The sequence below is a fragment of the Crocodylus siamensis genome, chromosome 2, assembly GCF_052110815.1.
Source record: "Crocodylus siamensis isolate JL-2025a chromosome 2, ASM5211081v1, whole genome shotgun sequence".
Classification (NCBI taxonomy): Eukaryota; Metazoa; Chordata; order Crocodylia; family Crocodylidae; genus Crocodylus; species Crocodylus siamensis.
This window is the reverse complement of record NC_143396.1, coordinates 233,062,475-233,084,142: the sequence shown is the minus strand read 5'-3', so window position 1 is coordinate 233,084,142 and position 21,668 is coordinate 233,062,475. Positions and strand designations below refer to the sequence as shown.

At 47.2% G+C, this 21,668-nt stretch overlaps 1 protein-coding gene across 1 annotated transcript; it reads left to right on the top strand.

Annotated features, from left to right (window-relative positions):
• Positions 1-2,032: 2,032 nt before the first annotated feature.
• Positions 2,033-21,592, top strand: GCHFR (GTP cyclohydrolase I feedback regulator). The gene is made up of 3 exons (XM_090033422.1): positions 2,033-2,171; positions 9,823-9,917; positions 19,914-21,592. The coding sequence occupies exons 1-3, from the start codon at positions 2,136-2,138 to the stop codon at positions 20,110-20,112; spliced, it is 330 nt and encodes a 109-aa protein (XP_089889548.1). The 5' UTR covers positions 2,033-2,135; the 3' UTR covers positions 20,113-21,592.
• Positions 21,593-21,668: the final 76 nt, after the last annotated feature.

The following is a 21,668-nucleotide window of genomic DNA, read 5'->3' as shown; positions in this document are numbered from 1 at the left end:
AACATCTATATTAATAATAACATATTTGAGAAGCCAACACAAATTCCTTTGGAAAGCAGGGCTTGTATTCAAATGTTTCTTTTTATTTCAACAAAGAATCAGTTCTAGAATAGATGCATACTTTTTCTTTGTGCCTGTATTTTAATTTAAATGGTCAAAGTTGGAAAAATATGTTGGGATAGGATCAAACCCAATAAAGTTTTTGGATAAAATTTCATGTTTCAGCACTACTGGATGTGCTGGTTTCAGTGGAGAACGTGTCAATGCCCTGAATTAGCACACTTTTGTAACATTATTCAGATTCCTGTGGTAGAGGGACAGCTAAAATCGTGCTTCTCCCTCTTGTGTGCAGTTCTAGAAGTGCATAGTCTAACTTCTTACAAATTCCTCTCTATGTTTTCAATTGTATGGCTGTAGGAAGTTGCAAAATAATATCTCCTCTGAGGGCACAAAAGTGCTGTAATACTTATAAAATGTACAGTGAAACTAGACAGAAGTGTTTCTTTCTCTAAGGTTTTACAGTTTCACAATGCTAAGTAGGCAAAGCAATCTTAAATAGTGATCAAATACAAACAATTAATATCCAGAACATTGTAATAAATAAAAAATTATTAAGAACAAATTATGAGGAACCAGTGTCTTGTTTAGAACTCTGAAATTTTACCTTGAAAAGCTTTGGGGCTCACAGGGCTGTTCCCTGTCTTTGGCTGTGATTTACCTGGGGTCTATTACACATCATCGCCTTTATTTTTAAATAAGCAGGGTTTTTTTTGTGTGTTCTGGTATTAAAAAAAGAAAATCCTAAAGTTTGGAAAGAACAAGAATCCTTTCACTTTAGGGCAAAAGCTAACTTCCTCTGAAAGAGTTAAGGAGATACATTCCCTAGCAAGTTATTTGTGTTGTCTACTTGAGGTTTCTGTCTAAAATTAGTGACAGGACACTGAAACTAATTGGTACACTGATTTTAGGACCTTGTGTCCTAAAACCAGTGTACAGTATGTTGATTCCTGGGTTTGACTGTCAAATACAATGTTTTGACATTCTTCCCATGTTGCCAGTGGTACTGGAGCTTAATATAAACCATTCATAACACCTATTCATTTGTTATAGATTATCCTCACTGGATTTTGATCTCTTCACTCCCATCTTATCTATGCCACTTTTATGACTCCATCCTCTACCTTGGAGAAGTTGTCTAGCAGACAGTAATGTGATAAACAACATATACAAAAACCTGGGCTGATCTAGTGGGGAAAGTGCATACTTTCCATGTTTCCTCCTTGGTCTTCTGGTTTAGAAACTGCAGGATGGGCTAGAGAGAAGAGCACAAGGAACACGTGAATTCTCATATTGGCGCTGATCTCTCTTACATAATGTTGGGCATGTCACATAGACCCTCTATCTGTTTCCCTCTGTGTGCAATGGGGACACATCTACATTCTCAGCATGTTGTGGGGATTCAACAATACTTGTTCAATGCTCTGAAGGTATACAAAGCTACTGTTGTCCTTAATCACAGTTTTACCCAGAGAAAAAATGGTGTTAAAAAAAAACGCGGGTATGCATTTCTCCTCAGAGATACCATGCAGCACAAAGGATATTCACTCCATTTAAGAACCAAATGTGAACTCTCTGTGCAAGGGCACAACAGGACACCCTTCAACCCTTGTAGCAGTGGGGTCATTCACATATTTGCCTCCTCAAGAAGGCAAATATTGGGTTCTACTATCATTGCATCCCCCCAATGACTTCATCTGGCATTTATAAGGCTCTCCTGGATGGGACTTGATGTGCTATCCCCTTTGCCAAACTTTCTTGCAAGGGAAACTGTTAAATTTGCTCAAACAAAAAGCCTCATATAATAGCTCCAGTTTCTGTTCTCCCTCCTTTGGGCCTGACCGGACCACTGCAGGAAGCAGCACCAAGGCCGGCCAGCCCGCCACTGCCCGCAGCGCGCAGTGCACCTACCGCCCCGCCCCGTGCAGGGGGCGGGGAAGCGGCAGGCCCCGCCCCGCCCCGCCCCGCCCCCGCAGCGCACTGGCTGGGCGGGGGGCGCGGCCGCGCGGCGGGAGCACGTCACGTGCGCAGCGGGAGCAGGGCAGCGGCGGTGGCAGCAGGTCGGGGCCGCCGCGGCCATGCCCTACGTCCTCATCAGCACGCAGATCCGCATGGTGAGTGCAGCCGGAGGAGCTCCCTGTTGCAGCGGGCGGGCGGGCTTGAATCGCAGCTGCGGGGTGAGGGCTTGGTCGAAATCCACAGTCTGCAGTAGTGTCGGGGTGATGCTGCAGCCGCCGCGGTCCAGGGGTCGTGCGAGAGGCGGGGGCGTTGGGGGCAGATCTCCGGCTGCACCAGCCACGATCTAGAAACGGCTGGAGGGCACCCCATAAGCCCTGGGAGTGGCTGGATGTTGCTGCTTGGCTTTGGGGTAGCTTGTCCCAGGGTTTTTGTAAGCGTAGCTGTGGCCTGAGCCTGGCCCCTGCCCCCTGTTCCAGGCATGTAATGGACAGTAGGGCTGTGCAGCAAGGTAAGTCAACCAGCCACACAGCTGTCAACCAGCTGCTCCCCAATGACAGGAGCAGGTGGCTGGTTGACAGCTGTGTGAGGTGTCATGTTGTGCCTCGGGCAGGTGGAAAAGGACTAGATACCTGGCTTGGCGTAGAGCCTCCTCTCTCTCACTGTCCTTCCTTTATTGCAGGTAGGTCCCAGGACACTACGGCTGTGTCCACATGAGAGCGGGTGTTTTGTTCCCTGGGAACAACCAGCAGGGCACACGCACCCTTTGGCATGCAGCAGGTTATCCTGAATGGGGTAGGGGAGGCTGGGGCCAGCACAGTTGCTGGCCCCAGCAGCCTTACCTGGTGTCCTGGGGGCTGGGGAAGCTGCAGCCGCAGTGTTCCTGCAGCTTGGAGCCTGGCTAGCAGCTGGAGTGTGTCTCTGGCCAGCCAGGCTCTGGTTTTGGGCAGTGCGCACTGCAGCCATGTCTGCCACCTCACCCTTTTTTTCTGCCCAGATTTTTTTGGCTCCTAGATCTCCAAGGGTAAAAAAAAATAAATCCCTGCATGCTGCAAGGTAGCAGCATGGGAAATGCCTGATTGTATGGCATGTGGTGCTGCAGACAGGTCTGTGCTGTCATATACCATATGGCTGCGCTTATCTGGACATGGCCTACTTGGTAATGTTTGCTTCCCTCCCCTGTCCCAGCAAGCGTTGCTTATACTTCAGGCTTTGCATATATGCTGCCTCTGAGGTGCTCACTGAACTTACAGAGGATGAAGCTCAACCGATTATCATGTCTTCTTGGAAAGTTGTATATGGGAATCATTCCCTATGTGCAGAGTTCTGTGTATATGAGGACATGGAGGATTCTCAGTAGGAAATAATATTGCCCACAGCCTGGAGGCAAAGTATGGCAAAGAAATGGGCTGTAAGAGCTTAAGAGCCTACTGAGGGATGGTTCTGCCATCCAGTGAGCCTGGTGCAGGGTGGCTGACTGTCTTTTCCACAGGTTTTACATGATTCCCTACAAAAAAGTTGTGTCTCTGCTCCTTTTCCTGACAACCCGATGGAGCAATATTGTGACTGTTATGCTTGGTGAAGATCCTATCACAGTCCAGTTGAAACCACTTTACAGCCATGCTACCAGCATTTGTGGTAATGCAGTTTCCCTGCCCACTGGGCAGGGATATTAATCTGAGGCACTTCACATAGTCTGAAACTGATTTTTTTTCTACATACTTATATGATAGAACCTTAGTTCCCTGTCTTGCTATCAGCTAGCTACAACTGTGTTTAGACACAATGCAGTTTTGGCTGTTGGGCATAATCTACATGGCAGATGCATGGTATGTTGCTTTTTACGTTTTGTTTTAAATAAAAGAGAACATGTACATTTGGACCAGGGTACCAAATATGAGGATGTGGTTTTGCAGTAGGAAAAATTTACCTGTGAAATGCACAAATCGATCAGCTGCAGCTTCATAAAAGGAACAGTCTGAAGTAGTGGAAAAAATACCTGAATCTGTGTGAGTGGGGAATACAAAGAAGACATAATGTTGTTCAGTGGCATTAAAGGCTTTGCTGTTTACTTTCATGCATTCAGTGTAATGAGAGTTATATATATAATCAAAAGCAAGCAACTTTCTGCCATCATACCTTGTTTACATAACTTTTTAGGAAAAAGTTGTTTTGGATCATAGCAAAACTGTGTGTGTGTATTAGTCAGTATTAGAGTTGGCTGTTTTATAAATCCTCAGACACGCAAATACTAGTTACAGATCCTGCTCCAATCCTGTCTTGGTCCATGTGAATTAGCTGCTGTACCATGAGTGAGTATGTTTGTCTGCAGGATGCCAGTTGCAGGTGTGACTGTGTGGCAACCAAGCAGGCAGACAGACCCAGGCTCATGTTAATCTAGTTCACTCTAACATTTGTAGTGAAGATGTGGCAGCCTGGGGTCCATGAGTCTGCAGAGACCCTGGGTACATATTTGGGGGTCAGCTTGTGGTGAAGCTTACATTGTTTCACTGTTATTGGGTATGTCTGTATCATTCAATTGCAGTGCTGTATTTGAACAAGCAGCACTCAACTCTGCACATGCTGTTTCCCATCCAGGAGTAGCAGAGCTGCTTTACTGGCATACGTGCAGTGCTGCACTAAGTTCTGCAGACTGGCACTTAGATATGCTACTTCCCAACTCAGAAGTGTAGCTTTGTTGCTTCATATGATGCTGCCTGGTGCCATAACTGAATGAGTGGCACAGGCTTACCCATTATTTCTTGCCATTGGCAGATTAAGGCCAGTTTGGGGTTGTCTACCTGTGCCACACTTTTGCTTCTGATGAGATGTAGACAGATCCATGGAGTCCCACTGACTGCTCTGGGACTTTGTAAGGGCGCAGAGGTCCATTCACATAAATCTACTTCTAAGATTTTTGTGAATGGACTATTTATGTGAATTACTGGGTCTACGCTCTCTGTTAATATAGAGCAGATGCTCTGGGCCTAAAGTTGGACAATGACTGCAATCAGTCTGTCCTGGACTAACAGTTTATTTATTTAAGTTCCTGCTTCTACCTGATCCATGCTGGCAGTGGCCAGAGAGGGAGGGGATGCAGCTGTCATTCTTTTTCTGCCCTTTAGCCAGAAGCATATTGGAGGCTGCTCGGATAAGTACACCCACTTTTTGAAGTTACTTGGACTGAAGATAGGAAGGAGCTAAAAACGGTACATGTTATTGTCTGCTATCAGGAGACTGTGCCATGGATAGTATATGTATGTAGCCAGTGATGCTTTTTTACTACCTTGCTTTGTATCTTCTGTGGAATTCCAGCCTGCTGGCTGATAGTAGTGTGTCTGGGGAGGAAGACTGGGTAGAAGGAGGTTTTGTGATGCAGGGTTGCCTAATCTGTGTGTGTTGATTAACACACCCACTTTAAATGCTACCTCATTGTGCATCTACTCACTTCTGTTTCCTTTTTGGAGGGGCTGTGAACCGATGCTTGTTGACAGAGTTGCTGTGTTAATGGCTCAGCACTAGGGGGCAGAGGATTTGCCTTCCATGCTAGGTTTTGTTCTAGGGATATTTGCTCTTAAAACAAGCTGAGGAGTTTGATCAGCTTATCTGACCATGCACAAAGCCTCTGATTTTTGTACCTGAGATTTCATAGTACTTACCCCTGTTGCTGTCAGACTGGATTTTGCTCTCTTGCCCCTGCAGTTTCATTACTAAGCTAATAACAGGTCAAGGTGCATAACTTCTGGCCGCCAACTTGTTTGCTTCTGTAACAGACAGGCCCACCTAATGATGTGGAGCACATGGTCCAGGCAGAGTGTCTGTATGACATGTTCCTAAGGTCCATGCAGGGAAACCAGGCAGGTCTTTAGCCTCTGTTCCATTCCTGTTTGCAAGCTATGGTGTTTCATTTCTCTTCTTTGTCATTTAATAGATGATTTATATTTAAAGTTTCAGTTAGTGTTGCAATATTAGGGATGGGTGGCACATAAGAATAGTTTTGCTGGTACACATGCTGCCTAATCCATCCATCCAAAGCACTCATGGGGCTTTAAGCTGTATCTACAGGCAGTGGGCATAACTCTTGGCAAAACTTTGCTAGTGTAGATCAGATGTAGGGGACAGCAGCTGCTCCTCTGATTAAAGTTAGTGGGGAAGAATACCTTTGACTTCAAAAGGAGCCAGATCAGGTCCTGAGCCTGTGTCTAAATCCTGTTTGGGGTTGTTTCATAGCCCTGGGGTTGAATCGGGCATCTTCCCTCAAATACCTCTGCTGATGAGTCTCCCCTGCCTAAATTTCATGGAACTATCAGGCTACACGTTTGCTTTTGTTTTTAAAGCAACAGATGCCCATATTATCTTGTTGGGGGGGGTTTTCATAGAATCAATGAGTTGGAAGGGACCTAGACAGATCATCGAATCCAACCCCCTGCCAGGGGCAGGAACGAGCACTGGAGGTGGCTGGGGTCTTATGGTGCCTATCCAGTCTCCTCTTGAAGATCTCCAGGGAAAGTGAGAGCACCACCTCTCTGGGAAGCCTATTCCAGGCTCTGGCCACCCTTACCATGAAGTAGTTCTTCCTAATATCTAACCTAAACCTATCCTCCCCTCAGCTCGTGGCCATTGTTCCTGGTGACTCCAAGGGGGACCCTGGTGAACAGACTTTCCCCGAGTCCCTGCTGGTGGCCCCGATAAGGTTGAAGGCAGCCACAAGATCCCCCCTGTCTCCTCTTGCGGAGATTGAAGAGATTCAGGTCCCTCAGCCTTTTCTCATAGGGCTGGCCACGGAGGCCCCCAACCATACGAGTGGCCCTCCTTTGGACCCTCTCCACGTCCTTCTTGAAGTGCGGTGCCCAGAACTGGACACAGTACTCCAGCTGTGGCCTGACCAGCGCCACATAGAGGAGGGAGCAAGACCTGTCTAGACCTGTTAGTGATGCCCCTGTTGATGCAGGACAGGGTGCAGTTGGCTCTGCCTACTGTTTCATCGCACTGGCGACTCGTATTCATCCTGGAGTCGATAATGACTCCAAGATCCCTCTCTACCTCTGTGCTGCCGAGAGGGTCAGCCCCTAACCTATAACCATAATGCTGGTTCCCTCTCCCCAGGTGCAGCACCCTGCACTTGTCCTTGTTGAACCGCATCCTGTTCAGATCCACCCACTCCTCTAACCTAGCCAGGTCTGCCTGGATGCGGTCCCTGCCTGCCAGTGTATTCACTTTACCCCACAGCTTGATGTCATCAGTGAACTTGAACAGGGTGCTCTCCACACCCTTGTCCAGGTCATTAATGAAGATGTTGAACAGCACCGGCCCAAGGACTGAGCCCTGGGGGACTCCGCTGCCCACACCCTCCCAGGTTGACATCGACCCGTCCGCCACCACCCTCTGGGTGCACCCCTGGAGCCAGTTTGCCACCCATGTGACTGTGCATTCGTCAATGCTGCAGTCCCTCAGCTTGTCTGCCAGAATTGGGTGGGACACTGTGTCGAAGGCCTTCTGGAAGTCCAAGAAGAAGACATCGACTTCCTTCTTCACATCTAAGCTCTTTGTTACCTGGTCATAGAAAGTGAACAGGTTAGTCAGGCAGGATTGCCTTTGTACGAACCCATGCTGGTTACCCCTCAACATTACTTCCCCTGCAGGTCTCACAAATGTGGCCCTTGATAATTTTTTCAAAGACCTTCCCCAGGATAGAAGTGAGGCTGATTGGCTTGTAGTTGCCAGGCTCTTCCTTCCTCTGCTTCTTGAAAATAGGGACCACATTGGCCCTTTCCCAGTCCTCGAGGACTTGGCCCGAGCACCAGGAGTCCTCAAACAGCCGTGCCAATGGCTCCCCAATGACACCAGTTTGTTTGGTTTTTGTTTTTTTTGTAGTCTTGCTGACTCCAGAGAAGGCCGTTGCTGAAAGGTACTGCTTCCTCCTCCTGATCAAGTCTGCCATAGCAACCAGTTCTTTTTCAGAGGGTTAGAAGGGACCTCAGAAGTCATCTAGTCTAATGTCCTGCAGAGATGCAAGGCTCATTACTCCTAAACTGTTCCAGACAGATACCTGTCTAGCCTCTTCTTGAAAACCACCAGAGAAGCAGCTTATTCCACTGTCCCAGTCTGGGATAGAGGAGAACAGTTTTTTCCAGACTTGTCTGGAGCAGTAAAATCCTTTGGCTGGGCATCAGTGAACACTTAAGTCTTTGTAGTAGTTAGGATGGGCTTTGTTGTTGCCTATAGTGGTGTAGCAATAGCTGCACAAAGTGCCATAACTTGTGGTAAAGCCTTCCTCTGGGTATAGTATGCCTCCTCCCTCCCCAGTTGTAACCATTTAGAATAGTCTGTAAAACAAGAGGTAAAGAAATGAGACTGCTGCTCTGGACTGTGACTCAGGCTTCATGCTGATCAGTTAGGCGTTGCTCCTCAGTTCTCTTGCCTTAAAAAATAAGCATGATAATTAGCTGCTCTGCAGGTGTGTGTTGAAACTTAAAAATTGTCTGTAAAGCATCCTGAGTTCCATGGATGGAAAATGCTACAGGCAGGTGAAGTATTATCAAGCATTTGAGGAAGGTCATTATTCTTCAGGCTTCAGCATCCTGCTTTATCAAATCCAGTTTGTCTGCTGCCTGTAGCTTCTGCTGTGCTGGAACTCTCTTCTAGAATAGTTGCCTTCAGGTATGGTTAAATTAAAACACAGCTGCCTCTTACAGCTTAGAGGAACAAAGTCTCTCTTTGTCATACTCCATATAGTCTGTTGTAATGCCCTTGTAAAAATCCATAGTGATTGTACAGTTCAGGAATGAGATTTAACCTAGTTGGTCCTGTCCATGTTTTAAGACCGACATGCATTCTAACAGCATCAAGTGTGCTGTGTTACAGCCTAGTCTCCCAATATTACAGTGTCCTCACTGTACTTAAAGTCTAGTTTGGGGAGCTTTCTACAGCAGGGAATGTCTTATAACAATTATGTATCTGTGGCATTGTGTAACTGGTGTTTAATACAAAGCAAGCACTGAGCTCATTTGTACCTCTGTCTTTCCCTCTGGCTCACCTACTTGCCTTGCATTTAAAGGGAGCATGACATTTCCCTGTACCTGACTTCTGGCAGACAGTCCAGATAACTCTCTTCTTCCTCTCTGCTCCCCAGAGGATGTTTAGCAGTCAAAGAATTCCTCTAAAAGGGATGGATTATTTATGAAATGCATCTCTGCCTTTCCTTGCTCAGCCAGCAGGGGGCTCTGTTGGAACAATATGCCTCAGGCTCGCTCCCACTTGGAGAGGAACTGGCTTTCCTTCCACCTTTTGCTTTTTCCATGTGCACAAACACCACTGCTTTTTTGGTTGCCAGGCTCTGTAATTGGGCTAAATACCACTGGGAGCTTGGCTACTATATCATCAGTAGCATCAGATAAAGACATGTCTGGTACATGCCATCTTTCCTGTCTGCTGTGAGACGTGCCACCTGTCATCTTCCCAGTGTTTCCTTTCCTGTACGTGCTGCTTTTGTACCCAGAGCCTGTGCCTAGCTTCAGGAATGAAAATTGTCAAGCCAGTGCAAGGAATATGCTTCCCCCAAAATTTACTTTGCTCAAATGCTAATTTCCTGACTAACTACAAATGCCTCACTGCAAGGATTCACTCCTGAGGCCTTGGTACAGCACTAGCCAGCTGGATGACAGCTGTGTGTTCACCCTCCTAGAGGTATAATGTTGCCTTTTTTTTTTTCTCTTCTTGGATTAACCTGTCCTGTGTGGGGAAGGCTAAAAGAAGACCTGGCCTAGGGAACCTTTTCTTACCTGTTGAATTGTCCATTTCCCTCTGCAGGAGGTTGGCCCCACGATGGTGGGAGATGAGCATTCTGATCTGGCTCTGATGAACTATCTGGGAGCCACTAAGAGGAACATGCTGGGGAATCATTTGTAAGTACTGCTGTGCTGCTGCTTTCCTCCATTCTTCTCCTTGTCGTCTCCAGCTCTCTTGCTGCACTTACCCGTCCCTTGCTCTAGACTATAAGGCTTTCTTTTCCCGAGACTCACCGGGGCCTCGCCTGTGTGCAGGGTCACCATGCTCGGAGGATAGTGCTTGGGAGCTGGTTGTGCCATGTAGTGTCCTGGTCAAACTGAAATATGGGACATCCTTAGTGCTCAGAAACCCTCTGGAGAATACCCACTGTTCAGATGACTGATTTTGTTTAGATAAGTGAAAGCCAACATCTTGTGAGGTGCAAAATATAAAACCAGAGCAAGTTTAGCAGGAGGGTCCTAAATACAGGCAAACTTAAGAGAACACTGTGTTATACAGTGCCAGTTGTTACAAGTTGGTTATTCCAGTGGCAAACTTGTTTTGCTGAGGTTGCGATAATTGAGGATGTATCTTCATTGGCAGAGTGACTGAGAGGTCTGCAGCACTGGATTAGTGCTCCAAATCCCTTTGGGGGCTGTGGGCTTGTAGCTGCCATAGCCTGTTTTTTTTTGCCCCTAGGATGAACTCCAGTGACTGTAGTAGTGAGTACTTTGAGCACTCAGCAGCATCTCTTTAAATATGAACTGTAGCAATTAGGGGTGCACCAATAAACATTTTTTGGCTGATTATTAACTAGCCATATCAGCTGACACCAATCTGATTGCTGATATGCAGCCTGACAGCTTGGAAAGTCCGGCTGGTAAGTCTGTGGGGGGGAAGAGGTGTGGTGGGGGCAGATCGAGGCCCCTGTGGTGAGTTGGGGAGTGGGGCAAGGGCTGCCCAGCCGGGGAAGGACAGGGCAGGGGTGCGGAACAGAGCCATAGGCGGCTTGTCTTGAGGGGGGTGGATCCCACTGCTTCGTGTACTCTGGGGGAGGTATGGGGAGCATATCCCCCCAGATTTGTGCACAAGGCAAGGGAGCGCTGCCTGCTGAAACCTCTTCCTGGTGGCGGGGCTGGGCCAGAGCTGCACTCAGGGTGGGCGGGCAGGGGGCAGTGCTGGGAGGTTACGGGATGGGCTGCAGCCACCCAAAATTCACCATAACCTCCCTCCCAGCACCGCTGTCACCCATTCCAAACACAGTCCCAGCCCCGAGCCCATGGCAGGCATCCTGTCCTCACCCTGCACATGCATCTAGGGGGTACAAGCCCTCCATGTCTCCCTCAGGGGTGTGCGTAGCAGGGGGAGCCACCCCTCCCCACCCTCCTGAATGAGCTGCCTGCGACTCTGTCCCATGCCCTGCCTCGTGCTGGCTGGGCAGCATCTGCTCCAGCCCCCCTCCCTCCCTCACTGCGGGGGCCTTGATCTGCCCCCCGCTACTTCCCTTCTCCCACACAAACTTACCTTCCAGATGCTGCTCTCCACGGTGCTGGGCTACATTCCTGGCTGCGTACGTGTTGCAGTTGCACGCGTGCACGCGGCATTTATTGGTGACCTTATTGGCCACATTGGCCAAAAAAAGACTATTGCTGATTTCATAGATTTCATAGACATCAGGGCTGGAAGGGACCTCGGGAGATCATCGAGTCCAGCCCCCTGCCCAAAGGGCAGGAAGTCAGCTGGGGTCATAGGATCCCAGCAAGTTAAGCATCCAATTTACTCTTGAAGGTGTTCAATGTAGGTGCTTGAACCACCTCTGCTGGCAGACTGTTCCAGACTTGGGGGCTCGGACAGTAAAGAAATTCTTCCTTATGTCCAACCTGAAACGGTCTTGCAGGAGTTTGTGACCGTTTGACCTCGTCATCCCTTGGAGCGCTCTGGTGAACAAACGTTCCCCCAGATCCTGGTGGTCACCCCTGATAAACTTATAGGTGGCCATCAGATCACCCCTGAGCCTATGCTTTTCCAAGCTAAAAAGTCCCATGTCTCTCAGCCTGTCATCGTAAGATCTGTTTTCCTGACCTCTGATCATGCGCGTGGCTCTCCTCTGGACTCTCTCAAGCTTCTCCACATCCTTTTTGAATTGTGGAGCCCAAAACTGGACGCAGTACTCCAGCTGCGGCCTCACCAAGGCCAAGTACAAGGGGAGAATGACATCCCAGGATTTGCTCGAGAAGCATCTATAGATGCAAGCCAGCGTTTTGGTGGCTTTACTAGCCGCAGCATCGCATTGGAGGCTCATGTTCATCTTGTGGTCAATGATGACCCCCAAGTCTCTTTCTTCTGTAGTGCTATCCAACGTAGCACTGCCGAGGCTATAAGGATGCTGCAGGTTTTTCCTCCCAAGGTGGAGAACCTTGCATTTTTCGGTGTTAAACACCATCAGGTTCTCGTCTGCCCATTTGCTGAGCTTGTCCAGGTCAGCCTGGATCACCCGCCTATCTTCTGGCGTGGATGCTTTGCCCCAAAGTTTGGTGTCATCGGCGAACTTGGCCAGTCCACTTCTGACACCAATGTCCACATCATTAATGAAGGATGTTGAACAGTATGGGTCCCAGGACAGAGCCTTGAGGGACCCCACTGGTTACAGGGCACCACGATGAGTGACTGCCATCAATTACAACCCTCTGGGTCCGACCACGGAGCCAATTTCCCAGCCAGCAGACCGTGGTGGAGCCAAGGCCGCAACTGGCCAGTTTTGCCAAGAGGTGATCATGGGATACCAGATGAAACGCTTTTTTGAAGTCAAGATATATGACATCAATCTCTTCTCCCTCATCCAGGTGATAGGTCACCCGGTCATAGAAGGAAATGAGATTGGTCAAACAAGACTTACCCGCAACAAACCCGTGCTGGCTGTCCCTTAGGTTGTTAGCCTGGGCCAGTCCATCAAGGATGGCCTCCTTAATAAACTTTTCTAAGATCTTCCCCAGGATAGAAGTCAGGCTAATGGGCCTCTAGTTAGCCGGATCCACTCTCCTCCCTTTCTTGAAGTTCGGCACCACATTGGCCTTCTTCCAGTCTTCGGGCACTACACCAGAGCGCCAGGAGTTTTCAAAGATCCGTGCCAGGGGCTGGGCTATGATGCTCGCCAGCTCCTTGAGTACCCTGGGGTGCAGGTTGTCAGGGCTGGCTGACTTGAAGGTATCCAGCTTCTCAAGATGTTCCTTCACAAGGTCAGCATTTATGGAGGGTAGGGGATCCCCATCACCCGGATCTCCCTGTCCCATAGCAGGCATAGGCGTCCCATGGGACTGATGAAAGACTGACGCAAGGTACTTATTTAATAGGTTGGCTTTTTCCTGGGCGTCAGTTGCCCCATCTGGTTTAGCAGGGGTCCAACGTTGCCCTTGCTTTTCCTCTGGCTCCCCACATATCTGAAAAAGGACTTTTTGTTGTCCTTGATGCTTGAAGCTAGTTGGAGTTCAGTTGCAGCCTTGGCTTTCCTGGTTTGCTCCCTGCAGGACCGGACCAGTGCAGAATAATCCTTCTTGGAGGTGAATCCCGTCCTCCATCCTTTGTAGGCTTTCCTTTTTAGCCGTAGGAGGTCCGCTAGGTCCCTGGAGAGCCAGGAGGGCTGCTGTGCCTTCTTGCTGCCTTTCCTCCGTGTTGGAATAGATTTAGCTTGCGCACTGAGGGTCGCTTCCTTGAGAAGCAACCACTCTTCTTGAACTCCCATCTCCCTGGGATCATGGTCCCTGAGGGCCTGACCGACAAGTCTCTTGAGCTTGATAATGTCAATTTTCCTTTTATTGGTTCTGATATGACATGGACTGATGTATCAGTGCACCTCTAATGGTACTGGTAAATCAATGGTCAATCTTTTGGCCCTGTGGACCAAATGAGTGGCTTGGGGCCAATTTCATTGCTTTCCCTGCTGTCAAATTTTTGGACCCATGGGGAGCCCCATAGGCCAGATGACCTGGTACTGGGGGCTGGATCTGGCCTTTGGTCCAGGGTTTGAGCTTCTTGAATTACAGCAGTCTTTTATCTCCATCCCTGGAAGCTTAAGTGCAATTTTGACAAATATTTGGCTCAGTAGCTGCAAGCAAAGGATAGTTATTAATGGCTCCACATCAGAATGGCAAGAGGTTTTGATTGGAATTCCACAGGGGTCTGTTCTGGGCCTGCTGCATTAATTATTTGAATGTTGGCATACAAAGCTTCTTGAGGAAGCTTGCAGATTACATGAAACTGGGAAGGATTGTGAACAAGTTGAAGGATGCAAGCACAATTCAGAAGGATCTTGACAGATTGGAAAGTTGGGTTAGATCTAGTAGGATGAAGCTCAATGTGGACAAATACAAAATGGTACACCTTAGGAGGAATAATCAAAAAGACAGATATAAAATGGGTGATGCCTGACTAGATAGCAGCACGATGGAAAAGGACTTGAGAGTCTTGGAAGATCACAGACTCAATATGAGTCTCCAGCATGGTGAAGCCACACAGAAAGTGAATGTGATTTTTTTTTTTTTTTTTTTTTTTTGGGCTGCATCAGTTGAAGCATTAGATGCAAGACACAGGGAGTGATAATGCCTCTCTACTTGGCACTGGTTAGGTCTCATTTGGAGGGCTTGAAAGGCTGAAGGAGAGATTGATGGAGCTAGGCATGCTTAGCTTATGGAAAAGGCACTTCAGAAGGGACATGATGGCAGTCTTCAAATACTTGCAGTCAGTATGAGCTGAAGTGCTTTTGGCAGATGGGGAAGTTGAGGCACTAAGGGGGTTAAATTATTGCCTACATCACAGGCTGGGGCTAGTATGTGAGAGCTCCAGGCTGCTCACTGTGCACAGACCCTACACTGCCTCATCCATTAAAGGCTGGTTACCATTACCATCCAGTGGGATTTCACCTGGGGTAGGATGTGCGTGTGTCCTTAATTGAGAACCATTCTCAGCATATTTGCCAATAATGGTTGCTTGAAGTTTCCTGTTGAAGTCTAATAATGGTATTCAGCTTTTTCACTTGTAGAGCTTTGGAGAGGTCAGAACATTTCACAAGTATTTATGTAGACAGTGAAACTGAAGCAAAGGAAGGGAGTGTGTCCAAGATTGTACAGCAAGTCCCTGTCTGTCTGTTGGATCTCACCAGCAGGAAGCATTTCCTGACACCTGAGTTGAGACCTTTCCCTTATCTCTAATTATATACCCACTGTGGCACCCTAAATAACCCCCCTACATCTCCACTGTTCCCATTCTTCAAATACTTACAGGCTGGTATCATGGTGCATGCCCTCTGGAGCTCAAGTAGGGTATTGTGTGGTTTTTTTGATCCTTCCTATAAATGAGTGCATCTGTCTATGTCTCCCCAGTTGTTTTCTTGCTTTTATCTGAAGTTCCTCTTGGTAAATAGCATTTCTGGTATGGAAGTATCCACTCATGAACACAATACCAGATGCAGTGTCCCCTGAGTTGCACAGCTATTGCATGTCACCCCCAGTTCTCTAGTTCAGTTCCTGGCTCTTCTTGCTGCCAAGTAACACTGCAAGCTGGCAGCCAGGCAGTTCAGAGGGAACACAGTGTCAGTTTTCAAATCTCTGAAAGGCTGTCATAAAAAGAGCTTGGAGGAGGGCGTGGGAGGAGAGGAAATTCTTTTCCCTTGTCATGGAAGATGGGACAGGAGGCAGTGGATTTAAACTGAAGAAAAGCCCATTTGGATTGAACCCCAAGAGAACCTTCTTAACTATTCTATGAAGAATGGGATAATGGAATAAGCTGCCTAAAGAAGTCGTAAAACCCCAGTGAAGGAGATTTCTTCAGGGATAGGCTTGAGGTTCCTTCCAGCTCTGTGATTCTGTAATTCCATTTATCCATCATCACCCCATGGTTGCTGGTGTCCAGGTTTCTCCTTTTTTTGAGTACCTGACCCAGTGCCCTCTGATGTCAACAAAAGCCTGTTTTGGCTTCCTGAGCCTTTGCTTGGACCCTGAGTGTGTGCTGGATACTGTTCTCCCAGGTGTATGAATTTTACATTTTTCTAGGTGGAGTCTTTCAGTGCTCTTCTCTGTCCATGTTTCTGATATCTCTTGGCTCCTGTGTACCTTGATTGCCCACCCTGAGGTTGACACCTGCTCCCATTTTAGTATGACTTGCAAAGTGTTATTGACATGCTGCTTCCACTTTCACCTGAGCTCTTAGCCACTTCTTCCTGTTTGAAAAAAATAATTAAAACAGCAGAGGGGAAACAGTTAGACTTCTATTGAATGGAGCCCATGTACATCTTTGAGTAGAGGAGGCGTGGGAGGAGGGAGAGGCGTCAAACAGAAGGAGCTCTTCTCAATTCCACCCTGCAAGCTGCAACTTTACAGATTGTCAGCGCAGCTCCAAAAAGCCCACTTGCTCCCACGCTGGCAAACCTGAAACCGAGTCGGTTCTGCAGAATGCAAACTTGCAATTGGGGAAGGGGAGGTTTCAGACCCTTAGAAAGAGAGGACCTTCCCAACGTGTGGTCCATCCAGCATCTGCCGGCAGATTGTTCTAGCATCACTTCTGCCAATCATAACTGTGCCTAGCAGCAAGATAGTGGATTTTACCAGACTCTGATTGGTTTTTACAGCTGCTATTCTGAACCATGTGGGTGGCAGTGAAATTGTCATGAATGTCAGTTTCAGGCTGGTGCCTGTGAAGTTGAGGGGCAGACAGCTGAATTATGCATGGGGACAGAGGATCCTAAGGGAAAAAAAGGAGGTTTGTGAAAGGATGAGGTAGAGAGATGCCTCAACCTTAAAGCAGCAGCAATGGTTTAGAAGGAGAAAAAATCCTTCTGGCTTCCAACAGCTGGGGAGGACCTTCAGAATGGTAAGACACCTGCAGGTGGGAAGCTGCTGCCAAAAGTTAAACCCCAAAGTGTGCTTGTCTTACAGCATCCTTCTAGAAATACCAACAGCTGGGGTACCAGAGATGGGGGCTTTCCAGTGGTGAGCTGCCCTGGTGGTCGATGCAGGTGATGGATCCACCTTCTTCCCTACAGCTTTTGATTTTTGCCGTTGCCTTTGCTTGGAGGCAAAGGCAATTATCACCCTGCCTGCTTGGTAGCTAGGATGGATTGGATGGATGCAGGATAATTTACCTTCCTGCTTTAGCAAAAAGCACCAGCTCTGTGTTGCCTGGGTTTTAGGGTTTGATTGAGCAAGAGGAGGAGGAGATCCTGAAGAAAATAACTCCTTGGAACACATCTAGGTGCGCCCAGAGGCAGACTACTGCATTCCAGATGGGATGGCCCCGTGGAACCAGTTTGGAGCAGGCTGAAACTCTACTTGAAGAGCAAATCTTCTCTCCAAGAAAAATGAAGGGTCTTTTAGTTATACTCGGGGCCCACAGGATTATCAGTCCACCAAGCCTGTAAAACAGTGTTTTGCTCTGTAATAGAACCACAAAATCCTATATTTAAGTTGTAAGCCTGAACAACACATTCCAGCCTGCTGCCTTTTGATGTCTGTCAGAGCTTGCAGAAGGCCTGAGATGAATGTTCTGAGGGTGTGAACTGCCTTCATTGGGGTGATACCTCTCAATTCTCTAACATAACATTCAGATTAACCATTTGATTGTCCCTCTCCTTTCTTATAAGCAGTCCTATTATGCTGCTGTGAATGGCACACTGTTTGGGAGGGTAGATCTCAAATGGACAGTGTGTGGGGAATTATCACTGCTACTCACAGTATGTCTGTAGAGGCAGATCTCTGGGAACATCTAAGTATCATCCGCAGCATGCAGGAGCCTAGTTTTTGGTGATGAGTAGGGGGACAAATGGCTTTCTCCCTCACTTCTGTCACTGCTGCTTTTCCAACTGCATGCAAAGAACACATTCAAGCATTGGTTACAAGTGGTCACGCCACTAGGCTTTCCTATAATGGCAAGGTGTAGCAAGTTTTTCTTTTTTTTAGCGAAGGCAAATATTCTGCCTTTTGTGTGTATCTCGATGCATTAATGTAGCCCTGGCCTTGGGCATAACCAAGCTGCAAGCCTGAGGAGCCCAATAGAGTATTGGTGATATTTTAAACAGCTGCATAAACCAACCACTGGGACTTGTCTCACTTTAGTATCCTATATGGTAGATCTTGGGACTGCACTGCTCTTATTCTTTCTTCCCCTCAAGCCTGGGCTTGTTTAGGTTCGAATCCCTGGATCATTGTATAACTGAGGCATGCCTTTCAGTGGGATTTTTTGGAAGGCAGAGTGGATAATGTAAATTAACATAGCTAATTTATAAGATCAAAGTTTGTTTTACAGACACCAGGTGAAATGATCTCTGCCAGCTTTTAGCTGGGAGAGAGAGTTTACAAACTCCGAACAGACAATCCTTACCAAAACAGGCTGTGAAACACTAAGGGTTGAATATTTCCTACAAATAGTATATGGTTCTTGTGATAAAGGATCAATGGAAGCCCTGATCCTACCTAATCTATCAATTTTCATAGGCTTCAGCAAGTTACAAGCCATCTCTGCCTCAGTCACCTCCTCTGCATATTGGGAACATGTGAGCTGAAACTGCACATGGGAAGCCTCTTTAAAAGCACTAAGTTCAAAGCCAGCTATAATAATACATATTATCTTTGCACCTCATCTATAATTACAGCAAATTATAATGCGTCTCAGAAACAAATGTCTTCAGCAGACTTTTGCATCTCAGCATTATTGCATATATTAGAAATAACTACCCCACTAGTAATGCTTTGCTACCTTAACTATAACAGTTCTGTCTGGAAATTTCTTTGGGCACAACTATAGCCCATAACATGCATTATGTTAATAACTGAAAGTCAGAAAATGTATGGCCAAGGCTCAGTACAGTTTTAACTCTGCTCCCACATCCAAAGTTATTATCAGCTTGTCTGGTGGTATGAGTCATACCCAAGCTAGAAAGCTTATTAAAATGCACAAATTATACGCAAAAAATGACATTAAAGAAACATTTAAGGTTTCAAAGTCAAGTGTGTTCTAAGTTGGTAAGCTTCCATGTACAACCATGAGTTAGCCCCTTTGTGTGTGTGAGAAGACTGTGATTCAGTGCAGCTTGGACCAGCCAGTTAGTGCCAGTTCCTTCAGGCCCGTGTTTAATCTCAGTCTCCCCATTTCTGTTTCCAGCTCCAGCCTGTCTCTTTATCCCAGTTTTCACATGTAGCCACTCCCTTCTCTTCCTCCCCCCACCAGTCTGTCTCTTGTCTTCCGTGTGCATTCAGGTCAGGCTACTTCCACCTCCATGCTGCCTGGGGGCCAGCATGGAGAACAGTCACATGGCTCTTGGGTCCTCTGACCAACCTCACAGCAGTCTGGAGAATATAAATGAAGGTAACTCCTGTTCGGCCCTCAGCTTCTTTATCTAACAAGTATGCATTGAGCAAAAGTGAACTTGATTTTTGAAAGGCTTAACACAGCTGAATTTGGGATCCTCTTCACAAGGATAGCAAAAGCTCATCCTTGATAAATGGTAAGCACTTGTTCCAGAGTATGGGTGTGGGGAGAGGTGGCAGGTAGCAGGGTTTCAAGTAAACTGTAAAAATGTTTAACATGAGCAAAAAATATCTCTCATCACCTTGGAAACGCCTGACTCATTTGTACTGAAATGTTCCTAAGCAATCCAGCCAGCTAGGTGCTCTGCATGAAAAAGCTTTGGCCTCAATAATCAGCTATTAGCAACTGGAAATAAAGTCTAGTAATGGGAAATGACAGGTAGCCTAAACTGCCCAGCTCTGTTCATAATTATATATGCACATGCACTTTCCAATAAGGTGAAGATTCAGAGGTTTTTGTTTTTTTGATGAAGCTCAAAGTCCAGACAGTGGGGAGTTCAGCTGCCCATTTGATGAAGCTTTAGATGATTAATCTTTGAACCACACGCCAAATTTTAGGAAGCTTTTAGTTCTTAGCAAACCTTCTCAGTTTGGAACTTGTGGTTATTAGCTTGTCTAATATGATAAGACTTTACACACTTGCTGGGTTTTATGCCAGTGTGGGGACACCAGGGTTTTGCATGGGTTTAAGTGTTGCCAGAATTACAGGGTCCCTCTGGCAAGCAAAGTTGTGCCTCTTCCTTCCTCACTTTTGTTTCTTTCCCTCTTGTTTGGCTGCAGCTGGGAGTATTATGTAAATGATGCACCCCGGATCGTGTTGGACAAGCTGGAGAACTATGGCTATCGAGTGGTCAGCATGACTGGGGTGGGGCAGACACTTGTCTGGTGTCTGCATAAAGAAGACAACAAAGTTCCATCGGGGCAAGACATCAATGTTGATCCTGTAAAATTACAGCCTAGAAGTGAGCTTCCCCAGTGAGAATCTCCTCTATGTCCCAGTTTCCAGCCATGCTCAGGGGAAGTGCTGCATAGTCAAAACTTCACATAATGGAAAACTGCCATCAATGCCATTACATGAGTCCCAAGGAGAGGCAGGTTTGCCCATTCAGTTCTGAGGATAAGTCATGCATGGAGAATGAATGGCCCCAAACTGCATCAGTCTCAGTGGTACTCTGGAACACATTTACAGTGTTAATCTTGTCCTATGCAAGTGTTTGAGTGAGGTCAAGTCCTGACTTTGTCTCTGGAGCATGGAGTACTAAGCTTCCTGCTTAGGAGACCACGCATGGGGGTGGGCCAGGCATGGGCCACTTGTTACACAGTCCCCAGAATAGTCAAAACAGGAGGCCAAACAATACCCCCGTTGCTGCTGTTTGAGGAAAACCTCTCCTTGGGCATGTCCCCCCACTCCTAAGATTAAGGTTAGGGATGCACCGATAAAGATTTTCTCAGCTGATACCGAGAGCTGATGATTAACTAACCATATCAGCTGATGCTGATCTGATAATCAATCTTTAGTAATAGTGAAAGCCATTTTAAACTACTGACATGAATGCAAAAACAAAAAAAAGGTTTATTTAACACATGCATGAATGCAGGCATGTGCCTTCTGCCTGCTCCAGCCCTCGCTGAGGAAGGCAGTAACGGCTTTATTCCCACGTTGCCCACGGCCCCACTTCCTGCACAGCCCAGGTGTGGGGGGATGGACCCTTGCATGGACAGTAGCACCGGGTGTGTTTGGAGGCCCAGAGTATGCCACTGCCTCAGAGCTGGTGGGCCCAATGCAGCTGAGCTCCTGCAGCCACTGGGGAGAAGCCACTTTTCCAAAGGAGCCCACTGCCCAGTGCAGCAGAATGTCCCTTGCATGATGTCTTACCCAGCCTGTGCACAGCCCAACATCTCCACGGCAGCCCCAGTGCTCAGGCCCCTGCTGTACGCACGGTGTTGCCACAGCAGTGGCAGCAGCAGCAGGAGCCAGTAATGGTTCCTTTGTTGCTGAGCGCAGCACCCTGTAACCACTCCCCAAGTGCCTACTCCTGCTGCTTGCCAGGACCTGTAGTCTGTTGTGGGCTCAGGCTGGCAGCAGGATGTGAAGCCTGGACTACGCTCACCAGGGTACTCCAGGTATGTGACCATAATTATCGGCTACAATGACCACAAAAGCCAATAGCTAATAATGTCATTGCTCCTTTTATTGGTGCCCATCAGATAGATAGCCGACTGAAATATCGGTGCACCCCTAATTAAGGTTTCTGTGGTCAGACCCTGTCATCCCCAAAAGAACCATTCCAGCATAAGTGGAAAACTGCAGAAATATCCTTGGGCAGTATATCATTGAAATAAGGCCCTGTGAATATTTCATGTATTGGCTATGTAATCTTACCAACTGCAGGTCACTGATACATTGACTTAAGCTGTATGTATGATCAACTGCTGCTGTAGGTGATAAACTAATAAAACTAATAAAAAGGTAATGTAAAAAGCCTGACTCCTTTCCGTGAGCCACTCTGCATTGTCACAGCTGTGTCAGTGAAA